Source organism: Onychostoma macrolepis, chromosome 19, assembly GCF_012432095.1.
Source record: "Onychostoma macrolepis isolate SWU-2019 chromosome 19, ASM1243209v1, whole genome shotgun sequence".
Lineage (NCBI taxonomy): Eukaryota > Metazoa > Chordata > Actinopteri > Cypriniformes > Cyprinidae > Onychostoma > Onychostoma macrolepis.
This window is the reverse complement of record NC_081173.1, coordinates 23861485-23874781: the sequence shown is the minus strand read 5'-3', so window position 1 is coordinate 23874781 and position 13297 is coordinate 23861485. Positions and strand designations below refer to the sequence as shown.

The window sequence follows — 13297 nt, the reverse complement described above, 5'->3', positions numbered from 1 at the left end:
ATATTGAACAAAAACTTAAATGTGTATAAATTGTTGTAAATATTATTATTATTTTTTTTAAGTAGCCTATATCTGTCGTTTCCAATGTTTCATCAAATTGCATGTAATTTCATTCAAAATAAACCAGAATTGCAGACGATTTCTCCTCTTTACCATTGTTTATTTATCACCTAACTAATCTTACACTAGTGAATATACTATATTTATGTTCAAAATGAAAGGCACATCCATTATGTTTTTGTTGGCTCTTGTCCATCCCAGTGATTTTGGATGTCATACCGACATCTTCTGGTAATTCTGTTAGCATAGAATTCCAAACAATTACCTCAGTTTTCTTTTTTTTTTAACTATAAACTTTGTTTACCTGAAATTCATACAATGATATGTAACAATAATATTCACAATAACATATTGGTTTACAGAATAATTAAGTAAATATAATTCCTTTATTTACCACTGGCTATTCTTTGCTGTCTCAGACGACGACATCTTTGTCCTGTGTCGGCCACCGTAGTACCTGTGTCGGTCTATGTGCAATTCGCAGCCTCACTGCTGTATTAAACAAATTTCATGGCTGTGTATAGGTCATTACACAAAAACATCTGCAATGTTTTCATTGGAAAAACCTAAGAATAACCATTAGGGAACGTTCTGTATAATTGTTTTTTAGGTTATTAAAAAAATAACCACCCTGAAATGTTCTGAGAATGTTATTTTATGGTTGCAAACAATAAAACCCAAAAAGAATGTTCCTAGAACGTCATTTCTTTTTTTTCTTTTTTTTTTTTAAAGGGAATGTTCTGTGTTTGCTGGGTTGTGGTTTTATGCCTGGACTCTGTGGACTTCCGTTGTCTGCATCACAGAAATATATGGACAGTGTAGCTGGGAAACGAGTTTTAACTTCAAAATGGAATACAACTAAGTGAAATAGTGGTGTGCCATGGATTAACCTCACATACAAACAAGCGGTTGTGTGTCACACACATTCCAAACTGCTTTGCATGTGTGCTACGGTGGTAAATGTAATTAAAGCATTTTCTTCCTAACACGTGCTAGCCGTGCATACACAAAAAACTACCTGACATAGTCATACACTCAAAAAAATATTTAGGCCCAATTCTTAAGATTTATGTATTTCAATTGCATATAAAATTTCCATCCATTTTGATTACATATTTTTAACTTAAACTAATAAACTTTATGTGATGCAAATTTGCCAACCTTAAATGAAACAAGTAATAAGATTTATGTAATAGCACCAATAAATCCAATTTGTTTTAAATGCATAAGAAACATGTATATGTATTATTAGGTAATAAACCCAATGTACTTAAAATGTGTCACATTTACATTTTTATCAATTAACCCAATGTATTTCATATATTTAATCCTACCCCACCCAATCACTACAACACACAAAAAAAGAACAGCAAGACCACCCTGTTACATTATATCAATTTATTAATGCTTCAAAGCTCTTGGCTATATGAGATAGCATACTACAGTGTTCATACACTTGTGTGCTGCAACAAAAAACAAAAAGTGCCTTCATATTTACATGCACATTAAGGTTAAACACTATTTTCAAACATTTTGCCACAATCGACCATACTGCAGAAATAAATGAAAAAAATAAATAAATAATTAACAGAAAAAAATTATTTTAACGTGCAGAAATAAGATCAGTTTACTCAAGAACTGTGCAAATTTGTGACCTTGGACCACAAAACCAGTCTTAAGTCGCTGGGGTATATTTGTAGCAATGGCCAAAAATACATTGTATGGGTCAAAATTATTGATTTTTTTTTTTTATGCCAAAAATCATTAGAATATTAAGTAAAGATCATGTTCCATGAAGATATTTTGTAAATTTCCTACTGAAAATATATCAAAACTTTGATTAGTAATATGCATTGCTAAGAACTTCATTTGGACAACTTTAAAGGAGATTTTCTCAATATTTAGATTTTTTTGCACCCTCAGATTCCAGATTTTCAAATAGTTGTATCTCAGCCAATCCTAACAAACCATACATCAATGGAAAGCTTATTTATTCAGCTTTCAGATGATGTATACATCTCAATTTTAAAAAAACTGACACTTATGACTGGTTTTGTGGTCCAGGGTCACATTTGAGGTAGACAGATACATGAAGTAAATCAATGATAACAGTACTCATTTTCATGTATGAATTGATCACCAGTCCTGAGCTTAACTCTACTGAATGTCTTGAGGATGTGCTGGAGTCGACTTTACAGAATGGCTAGACTCTCCCATTGTCAATACAAGATCCAGGCCAAAGATAAATGCAACTCTTGATGGAAGTAAATGATGTTGCATAATGTTGTTTAAACAATGCCACAACAAAGCACGATGTTATGAAAGCTATAGGTGGTCCAATGAAATTTAGAGTGTGCAACTCCTTTTTGGACAGGCTGTGTAAAGTCGACTCCAGCACATCCTAAAGACTTTCAATAGGGATTAGGTCAGGACTCTGTGGTGGACAATCTTTCACAGTTTGAGCCCGATGAATCTTGACACTGTTATCCTGGAATATACACATGGGTACGACTTCCGACCTGGTTGATTAAGAAATAAAAGGCTACACACTGCATCAGTTAGGGCTAAAAGAATTGTTACCAAACACACAACATGCCAGAAACATATTAATCACTTCAAGTAATGAGTCAATCCTTAAATATCAAGTATTTACTCATTTAAATCCAGACAGCGACCTTTTTTGGCCTGGCAGTATAAAATAAGAATTAAATGTATAGCCAGTTATTTTGAACTATACTACCTTAAGGAGAAGATAATTCTGAAGGAACTGAAAACATTTTACAAGAAAACACCATTTCAGTATTTTACTTCAAAATGTCGTATTTTTTTTTATTTATTAATCAATCTTTCTTTGTAATTATTTGTACTTAAACTTTATTCTGCATTGCCATCATTTGTAACAGCTGCCAATGTGCTATTTCTCAAATGAACTGTAGAGAACAAGCTTGTCAAGAAAATTGTTTTGAATTCAATGTACTTAAATCTTTAAGTTGACTGAACTTGTAAAACAGTTACCAATACTCAAGTTTTCATACTAACTTCTAGTTACCTCTACTAAGAGATAGTGAGTTTTATCAAATAAAAAATGAGCTAATTTGCTGCATACTACACATACATGGGCAAAGCAAGACTGTGACGCCAATAAGAAAATTAGCATAACTATAACTAATGCTGTAACTATACAATAAGCCCTGTCAATTGGTAAATTAGTATATTACAGTGATTTGTAAAGAAACATTTAAATTGCATGTAAGGCTGTTTTTATATTGTTATTATTTTTTTAAATAATACATTTATAATGATATTACATTTCTTCTCCAGATTGCTGAAATACAAACATTTAAACAATGGATGTCATTACTTGTTTTTTTTAAGAATAATTTATTAAAAATTACATTACATATTGAAGAACAAGAAAAAATATAATGAATGTCATCTAGTGCATATATTTAACAAAATTATCCTTTTTATTAATTAATTTTTTTTCTAGTTAAGTAACAAGTTTATACTCACTCAATGGCTTTTCTGTGACATTGCTGTTTCTTTGACGTCTTGAAACTCTGACTGAGCGATTACATGAGATATGATTCATTCCGGTAGGATGTGCTGTTTCTTTCAACACCTTCTGATGATTGTTCATGTTTATTTGCTGTGGTAACTAGAAGTAAAGAGGAAGAGATGATCGGTTCATGTGAGTGCTGCTTGTACTGAGGCGCTAAAATGATCTTTCACATTACATTAACACCAAAACTGTATTTTCTGTTTAACTTTAGTGATACAATTGACAGAATCTGAAATCTTACACTTTGTTTCATATCACAAGTAACAAAACGTACTGTGATTATTGTGTTTCATTAAGGTTCATTTAAGTTTACGCATAAAGTGAAAACACCATCTATCAATTCTTAGGATTTACAATGAGATCACTGTCACAATTAGAAACGATTAAAATCGAAAAACAGATTTCAACCCAGCCCTAATTAGTACCATTAGCTAGCTAATGAAATAAACGATAGGCCGTGCATTGATATTAGTGTAATAGGATATCAACCGCACTAATAATACATGTATTATACAATTAAATTGTCAAATAATATACACTGAGTACAGATCAAATATATCTTACCTTGCAAATAGATTATAATCCAGGCTGCTTCAATGCAAAATGGTGAGGAGATGCAGAAGAACGCTTCTTCTGTCGCTGCTTTTTTTTACATTTCCAAGTGCGTTACCAAAGCGGATTTAGACACGCCATTGTGCAGAACCGCCACCTACCGACTGGAGGATGGTAAACGATTCCATTTGTATGTAAACCAATCCCATGCAATTTAACTAATTGGATCTGAATTGTTTCAGAGCCAGCTTTATTTAAACCCTATTCATAATTTTTAACTGCTTAAATCTAATAGTTTTGACAGTTAACAGATTTATATTGATTCTAAGTAATCGGAGTACATAAATAAATAAAAAAAATTAAAAAAGTGTTTATTTGAATAAAATCAAATAGATGCAAATACTTAATAAAAACTTGTGCCAAGAATAATTTTTTATAGCACAATGTCATATTTTATTGAAACACATTCTTGTAAGTGTTAAAAGTTACTCATGACTACTTGTTTTACATTACATGGCATGTAGGCTACTCACCTGAGAATAAGTGACAGAACGTAAGCTGGACACAAAAGCTGTGTCCCAAAGTGAAGTGTGCGCACTCCGAAGTGAGTATTTGAAGTGCGATTGCATCACAGCGTCACAACATAAGCTGTCCCAATTCAAGGGCTGCGTCCGAAAGCTCTAAAATGCTGTCTTTGGAAGCAGCATTCCAAGGCAGGAAGGCAGGAAGGCACGTCCGAATCCAAATTCTGCTTTACTTCCTGTCTCCAGAGGTACCTTCTTCAATCAAATTTTGAAGGCAGCATAGATGTATCCTTCGCTGCCTTTGATATCCCACAATCCTGTTCTTTCCAGCCACACCACACGGATACGCTGTTTTCGTTCAAATCAAAGCGTAAATAAATGTAGAAGATGCTTTGATTTGAACGAAAACAGCGTATCATTGTGTTGCGGCTGACACAGAACAGCGTTCGCAGTTTACGTCCAGCAGATGCTCTCCAAAACGGCGCTACGGTGACGCGGAGGAGACAAATTGTTGAATAGTCGCTATTTTTGTTTAGTTTGTATACAACAAGTATTCTCGTAGCTTAATAACGTTATGAACCACTGATGGCAGATGGACTATTCTGAAGATGTCTTTCATACTTTTCTGGGTCTTGACAGTGTTATTTACTTGGCAGTCAATGGGACAGTCAAAAGCCTCCTGGTTTTCATCCAAAATATCTTAAATTGTGTTCCGAAGATGAACAAAGCTTTTACGGGTTTAGAGCGACATGGGGGTAAGTGATTAATGACACAATTTTCATTTTGGAGTGGAGTAACCCTTTAACAAATGTACTTCCTTACAGTCCACCAATGATTATTTGAAAATGAAACTAACAACATTTATTATCAGAATATTAACAAATTGTTGCTAACTACAGCTGCAACCCATATCAAAGACTGCATCCGAAGGACTCGGATCGGTCATACACAGCTCTGTTGTTCAGCTGTCACAGCTGCCGCTGAACATTGAGTTGAACAATGCTCTATTTTCTTTTTTTTTTCAGCAATGCTCTCTCTATATATTTTTTTTATTATTATTCACAGCTTAATTTTATGCTTAACTGTCTAAAAAATTCAGGTTTGCTAACCTGTCTAAATATGTTCACCATGGTCAAGACAATAAACTATATAAAATCACACCTTTGTAAGATATCAGTCAGCATTTAAACCGCTGTGTGTGTGTGTGTGTGTGTGTGTGTGTGTGTGCGTGTGCATATGTGTGTGTGTGTGTGTGTGCGTTTTGTATTTTTCATATGTATCATTACATTATTCAAGTATGTTCCAACCCAATACCTGCATTTAAAGTTGTAATACGGACGCAGCAAACCGTGAGTGAAACATTCCCACCGTCTTCTCCATTATGAGGTAAAACATAAAAAAAAAAAAAAAAGAGCAATTCTGGTTCCATCTCTCCACAGCATCTTGATCAAGTCTGGACTAACATTTGACATCAAATGTTCAATCAATTTGACACCAAATGTTAGTCACGATTTGATCAAACACATTGGTAATTTTCATTGGATTTAAAATAGAGGGCGGTGGCAAACAGAAACCAGTTTGTCGTGACTTTCATACACGCAACTTCAGCCTAAGGGCAAATGCAGAACTTTAAAAGCTGACATGCAAAAGAGGAATGCAAACTCTTAAGTTTCTTTTATTAACACTTTCGCGCTGTGTGAGTCAACAACAAAATCATGCTGCTGATGTTCAGAATGTTCCCCAGAGCTGATATAGGTTTGGTGAATTAACCATCCTAATATAATAATGAATAATAAAAATGATAACAGACCTGAAAACTCGGACAGGATCATTTCCGTTTGGCCTAAAGCGAAACCTAATTTCATTTCACATGCTTTCACTTTAATTTTCCCTGAAACCTATACCTATTCTTTTTCAGAAGAGTAAAGCTCCAGATTTGATAGTTAATAGTGACGCTGACGAAAATAGTCAGTTATTTAGCCTTTTAGAAAATAAGTCTAAAATGCCAAAAAGCTTTATGAGGTTTATTACTATAGAACATTATAGAATAAAACAAAATACAAGCAAATCAATACACACTGTAAACATTTAAACTGTGTATTCTACAGAATTTTATGATTATTCTTTATACATTTAAAATGATTTCAAGTAAAATTCACAAAGTAGAATATTTCTGTTTCACTTTTCACTTTAACAGACACCAAGAAGTCCACGCCCACAGGTCAATCAGATTCAGGTTCGGAAATCTTACTCTGACACTAGACAGCTGAATCGACTGCAGTCTCCTGTCCTTACAGACATTATCCTGTGAGATATAAGGTAACTTTCCCTTCAAATTATGCTGCTTAAAGTTTTTTTTACTTTTTTTCTTTTTTCTTTTTTGCTTACTTTTTAAAAACAATCCAAAGACATAAGTAGGCTATAATTATCATGTATAATTGTCTAATTTATTCAACAAGTATTTGACCTGTGATTTGCAGTAAAAAAAAAAAAAAAAAGTGGAACTAATCAGATAAATAATACAAGCTTGTTCACGAGAGTCCATTCTTAACTTGGTTTTCCTCTGAAGAATTTAAATTCTCTGGAATTCCTAGAGTAGTTTTCTTGATGTACCTCAAAGACGAGAGCTAACACTGGTTTATAAATTCATGTGGATCACATAAGCTGCTCATAATTCTGCAATGTGAACTCATGAGTATTCATATGTATCTTCTATAAAGTGTCAGTGTAATAAGTACAATTACTTTGACTTGCATAGACATAGAAACGTGCCATAATGACGTATTAACAGCATCTAAAATGTAAAATCAGCTGTTCTGATATTCTTTTTTATGATCTATAAAAGGAGTTATGTTTAGGCATGGGGCAGGTTTAAGGGATCTAAAATATATCAATAAAATGGTAAAAAAAAAAATAAAAAAAAAAGATTTGTAAATATCTTATGATTCTACAGTATATATCGAAAACATATGAAAAAGCTGCTTTTCTACCATCAGCAAGAACAGTTCGAAGATCTTACTTCCACATGCCAGCACTGAATGGAACATTAAATGTTTGGCCCGACTGTGGATTAGCGGATAATAAGAGGAGGCTGGGTTCTAACAACTGGTTAAGCAGGATTTGGCAGTTGTGGGAGAAAGAGCAAAATGATAACTTTTCTTACAAGTGTAAGACAACACTGTTACCAAACTTAACACCCAAGTCGAAATTAACTTTGGACAAAGAATACAACAAAAGGAAAGCAATATATTTTTGGATACCAGAATGTTTAAAACTCAAAATATAAAACAAAAAGTTCCTACCCCCCGCTCTTTGTTTTAACAGGGAATTTACTAAGCTGTTGATCTTCGGTCTGTGAGAGCAGATCTGTTTATGGCTATGCAGACCATAAACTTCATCACCTGGAATGTTAATGGACTTAAACGAAACCGAGATCAAAAATTTCAAGTACTACAAAATGCAGACGTTGTTTTCTTACAAGAGACACACATTGGAGTAGGAGATGAACACATTTTAGAATGTTTAAAAAATGAGTGGTATGTTTCCTACACAAAGTTTACCTCCCGAATGGGAACAGCCATACTAGTCAAGAAAAGACCACATTTTGAACAAATAAGTGATGAAAAAGATAACTGTGGAACATATGTTGTTCTGAAATGTAAACTGGGAGGTCAGCTGTACACTCTGGTGAGTGTTTATAACCATGAAAAAGACACAAAAACCCTTGATAAACTTTCAAGGTACCTGCAGTCAATGACCACAGGGCTGCTGGTGATCGGTGGAGATTTCAACACGGTTCTCAATCCATTTATTGACAAAGACAACCAAATCCATTCAAAAGAGGTGACGGACAGTACAACCCACAGAAAGCTGCGCTGTTGTGTGAAAAAGTTCATGAAATCTCTTCAGCTGGTTGACATCTGGAGAAGAAAGAACCCCACAGAGCAGAATTATACGTTCCACAGTCAAGTTGCATCCAGGTTGGATTATCTCTTTCTTCCAGAAGAATGTATGTGGCGTGTCAGATGTTGTGAAATAAGAGACTCAGGGATGCGCGACCATCGTCCTGTGTATTTGGAGATCAACAATGCTCCCACGATAGTTTTTCTGAAAGATCTCCAGATACAGCCAGTCTTCCAATGGCTGAATCTAAAAAAGGATCTTTTGGCCGACGAGATGGGTTCATTATTGGATGAAGAAAGCACACATGCAGTCAGTGAGGTTGACATTATGTCAGCTGTAAATTCTCTTCAGGTGTCAGACACACCGAGACCAGACGGCATCCCAGTTTCCTTCTATAAAGACAACATTCAGGATCTAATTCCATACATAAAGATGCTCTATGACAGAATCCGCAGCGGTGCATTTAACTGCTCTGAGAAACACTTCAATGAAACTGTGAAAAGTCCACATGACAATAGTCAACACTTCTTTAACATTGACTACCTCATCATTGCAACTATTCTGGCAAAACGTCTGGATGATTACTTGGAGTCTCAGTCAAAGGGTCGTGCACCAAAAAATTCAGCTGCTGTCATGATCTCTCCCAAAACATTCTGCACTGAGATGAAGTTGTCTCTTATTCAGGATGAGATAGAAAATCAAAAACTGTCAAACCCAGCTCTGTATCAGGATTTCTTCATTGTGAAAAACCTTCTCAGAGATGCACCAGAAGTAGATACTGAATCTGCAGAGGTTTCAATCGAGAGAGACAAACTGCTGGATCAGGGCTGCCCGCTGACCCCAGTTCTCATTACACTGGCTCTGAAATGCTTTGCCTCCGCATTAGCTGGACATTTGAAAGAGCACGAAATTCAGTTTTTTCAAGAAAGCGTGATACTTCGCATCCAACCTGAGGACCTTGAGAAAATAATAGCTGCTGTGAAAAAAAGAGCTAATGAAGTGTTTTACATTAAGGAATTGTCTAAAGGAAATGTTGAAGGTGAACAACTAAAATATATAGAAAATGAATCTAAGGATGAACATCGGTATGAAAGAGAAGCAGAAACACTAATCGATAACACAGAGGAAGAATCAGAAGCAAGTTGGTCTAAAACAATCAGAGGCAATAAAGAGAGAAGGGTTTGTGAAGAGCATGATTCTGTGTCTATGATACAGGAAGAAAACATTTCAGTGGAGGGTGATGGAAGGTAAGGATAACGAAGATGACTTGGATCAGTCGTCGTTAGAGTGATAGTTATTTACTTCTGATGCCAAGTAGCAACTATGCAGGAGATAATGGCTAAATGGATGCATACTGCATCACTTTTATACTCTGGATTTTGAAAATTTGGTTTTGTTTGTAAATCACCAACACAGAATGGCACGTGTCTATTACTCACGAATGCAAAGGTTCAAAAGAAGTTAGTTTCTGCTGAAGATAAGAAGAAATGAGATATGAGAAATGCTTAGAAATGAGAAATGCTCTCTGTTTGCAGCATGTTAGTCACGCTTTTCAGGAAAGTGAGCAAGAAAACATAAATATATAGTTTGACCAATCCATGTCATCAAATAGCTGTTCACTGCCATGATTTAGTATGATTGCATTTACATCAGAAATGATCTGCACACCAGACCACCCGTTTTAGGTGGGTATGGTTTGTGTGTACGAAACAGCATTTACATTATCTAAACAAATTGAACTCTGATGCCAAATGAACCAATGTGCACACCACAAGTGCTAGTAAAAAAGAACCCATAGAAGAAAGACTACATTTTGAGTAATCAACATGATATTTCATAATAGGTTCACAAACCTATGAACAAAAGGCTACTCTAGTCTAGACAATGAAAAAAATAACTAAATAATAAAAAAAGTACAATAGTTAAAAAGTTGACTAATCAGACATCTTAAATGAAAGATTTATTTTCTGAAAGACATAAATTCTTTGTCAACTTTAGATGTTTTGATTGGTAAATTTTGTGATTGATCAAATTTACTATAAAACTGAGCATATTTATCTTTCAATCAGAGCTAAACTGTCTTCTATTTTTTTCTTCTTCTTTCTTTCTTTCTTTCTTTCCACCCTTCACTATAGACTCACCATGTATGCAGTTGTTACTCTGCTGGACTCAGATGAGGTGATGGTGGCACCATCACATTGGTTGATCCTAGACAAGAAACAATGTTACTGGCCCCCATTCAAATCAACAGAGAAGTGCATGGAAGCTGTTCAGAACAGAATTACAGCTGAAACAGGAGGGAAACCATGGGATAAATTAAATATTAGCTTTCACAAAGAATATGGTAATGGTCACTATTTAAAATAATTGTTTAAATTGTTTTGGGATTTTGTACTATCTACTAAGTTCTCAAACAATATTAAATATGTATCTTATTCCAGTCACTTTCGATAAGGCAAAAGAGGAGCAAAAAAATATTGAAGAACAGAAAGAACGGCAAGTAAAATACATTTGCATTTTGTTCCCAAAAACAAAGTTTGCTCAAAAGATCTGACCTTTAAAAAATAAAATAATTCATGTTTTATTTAACGTTTTATTAAAGTATTGTTCATTTTCAAATAAAGGCAATATCTATTAGCTACTGGATTCTCTCCAATACTAAAAAGACAAAGACTTGAAAGCACTCAAAGAATGTCAAAACACCAACTTACTCCTGCATCACCTTCATCTACGTCCAGAATGTCATCTGATGGTGAGTCAACTTCTTTTGTCATAAACAGTTTTGAGAAGTTTTTTCTTTTTTGTAATTACAGCAACTCATTTTACACAACAGACAAGAATGAGCTCCTCCAAATGATGAGAGACATCAAGAGCACAGTTCAGGAAAACTCTGCTATGTTAAAGAAACTACTCAAAGACAATACAGTTCCCGAGGTCCCCAGCAGTATTTGCGTTCCACCTAAGGAAGTTAAAACAAGCCTAAATCTGCCTCTTAGAACCTTTGATGATATAGAAAGAACTGAGAGGGAGCTCAATACCACAACAGCACGCAAAAAATATGTGAGTCGACAAAGCATTTAATGTCCCTCTTGTTCCACAACTATTTACCAAATAAATAAACACATACATGCTAGTTGGACTCAAAATTATTTTATCTTACTTTTAGAAAAGCTTAAAAAAGCTTCTGCTAAGAATGAATGATACAGGCAAACAATTATTAAAAGTACAGTGTTCAGTACATTTTTGACCATTATAAATGCTTGATCATTCAATGCAGTGATTGACCAATTACAATCATATATAAAAAGTGTTTTCTTCACAGGTAAACTATTTGTCAGGACTTGGAGGTTTTGGAAACAGGGATGTGATTAAGAATATCATGCAACATGTCCTAACAGATGATCTGGCTAAGGAATTCAACTGGCAGGGAAGAGGGGGAAAGAAACCCTTCTCTCAGCTGATTTTAGCAGATGTGATCAGAGGTAAACTCGCTTGCATGAACACTTCCCACATACCAAAAATGTTTGTATTTTATTTGTATTTTGTCTGCAATCTTCACTTTCAAATGAAATCTTCAATGGCTAAGGGTAAAAAAGAACTTGAGACCAGTTTGACTCTAAGAGTGTACAAACTGTCTGCAGCTCAGTGTATGAATTCATTCATCATCAAGGTTCCTCTTTCAGAGGCTGCATTCAAACGAAATGTAATCAGGCTCGACTGTGAAACTGAAATAAAAAAATATCTGAGTTACACAGCTGATCGACTCAGTCGGAAGAGACCAAGAGAACAAGAAGGTGAGTGACAGCAGATATTATACGAATGGGCCCATAGGACTATTTATTAAAAATAACGATCAATCCAAAAAAATCATGCAATATTGAATGCAAACTTTGATACAAAGTGCTTATATACCTAATCATTAGCACATTTTTGCCATTTAATGGTCAACTGCATTAAATAAAAAGTAATAATAATAATAATGTTGTTTAATCAACATTGTATCGTATGTTTTGTGTAATTATCTATGTCCCACCTGCAGGTCCTGGGCATGAGTTCCCAAATGTGATTCCCACACTGATGGACAACCAGCCAGAGATGTCTTGGGATTTGTTGGACTACTGAGCATTTGATCATGAATCACAGGTCATGCAGACACAATTACATATGAACCATATTTTACGAAGTACTATATGTTATTTTAAATTATTTTATTTTATTTTTTTATTATTTCAAATTGTGTTTATATCCTTTTCCTCAATCTTTATCTAACTGTATAAAATAATCAAATATTGAAAAATCTGTTTCCCTGTGACATTACTGCATGAACTGCCATGTTTTTCAGATGTGTGAGTTGTGGCATTTGCATGTTTGTTTGAGCCAATAAACTTTACTTCCTCAATATTAAAACAAAAACTTAAACATTTTGTGAATAACTTTTTAGGCTATATCTGTCGTTTCCAGTGATTCATTAAGACTCAACTGCACATGAGCTCACATTTTGATCTCTTTTTGTAGTACATATTATGTGAATTGTTTGGTGAGTGTTGTTTAGATATTAGTGGTGTTGAGAAATTGCAGCAATGCATCTCAGCTGGCAGTTTGACTGACAGGTGATCCGACCAATCATAACGCCGAATCTGCCATTTTGGTCCGACAAACAAACCAGACAGGATTAACATTGGTGGACTTTAACTTG

At 34.5% G+C, this 13297-nt stretch overlaps 1 protein-coding gene across 1 annotated transcript; it reads left to right on the top strand.

Moving 5' to 3' along the window:
• The first annotated feature begins 6895 nt into the window (after positions 1-6895).
• LOC131526127 (uncharacterized) lies at positions 6896-13051 on the top strand. The gene is made up of 8 exons (XM_058754249.1): positions 6896-7017; positions 10737-10945; positions 11043-11097; positions 11226-11353; positions 11435-11661; positions 11924-12083; positions 12285-12395; positions 12641-13051. The coding sequence occupies exons 2-8, from the start codon at positions 10744-10746 to the stop codon at positions 12721-12723; spliced, it is 966 nt and encodes a 321-aa protein (XP_058610232.1). The 5' UTR covers positions 6896-7017; positions 10737-10743; the 3' UTR covers positions 12724-13051.
• Positions 13052-13297: the final 246 nt, after the last annotated feature.

Bases quoted from the DNA above. Each gene is read 5' to 3' on its own strand.
- LOC131526127 (XM_058754249.1), top strand. From the start codon at position 10,744: ATGTATGCAGTTGTTACTCTGCTGGACTCAGATGAGGTGATGGTGGCA. The intron at 10,946-11,042 runs GTAATGGTCACT...ATCTTATTCCAG, and splicing joins TAGCTTTCACAAAGAATATG to TCACTTTCGATAAGGCAAAA. The intron at 12,084-12,284 runs GTAAACTCGCTT...TTCCTCTTTCAG, and splicing joins TTTAGCAGATGTGATCAGAG to AGGCTGCATTCAAACGAAAT.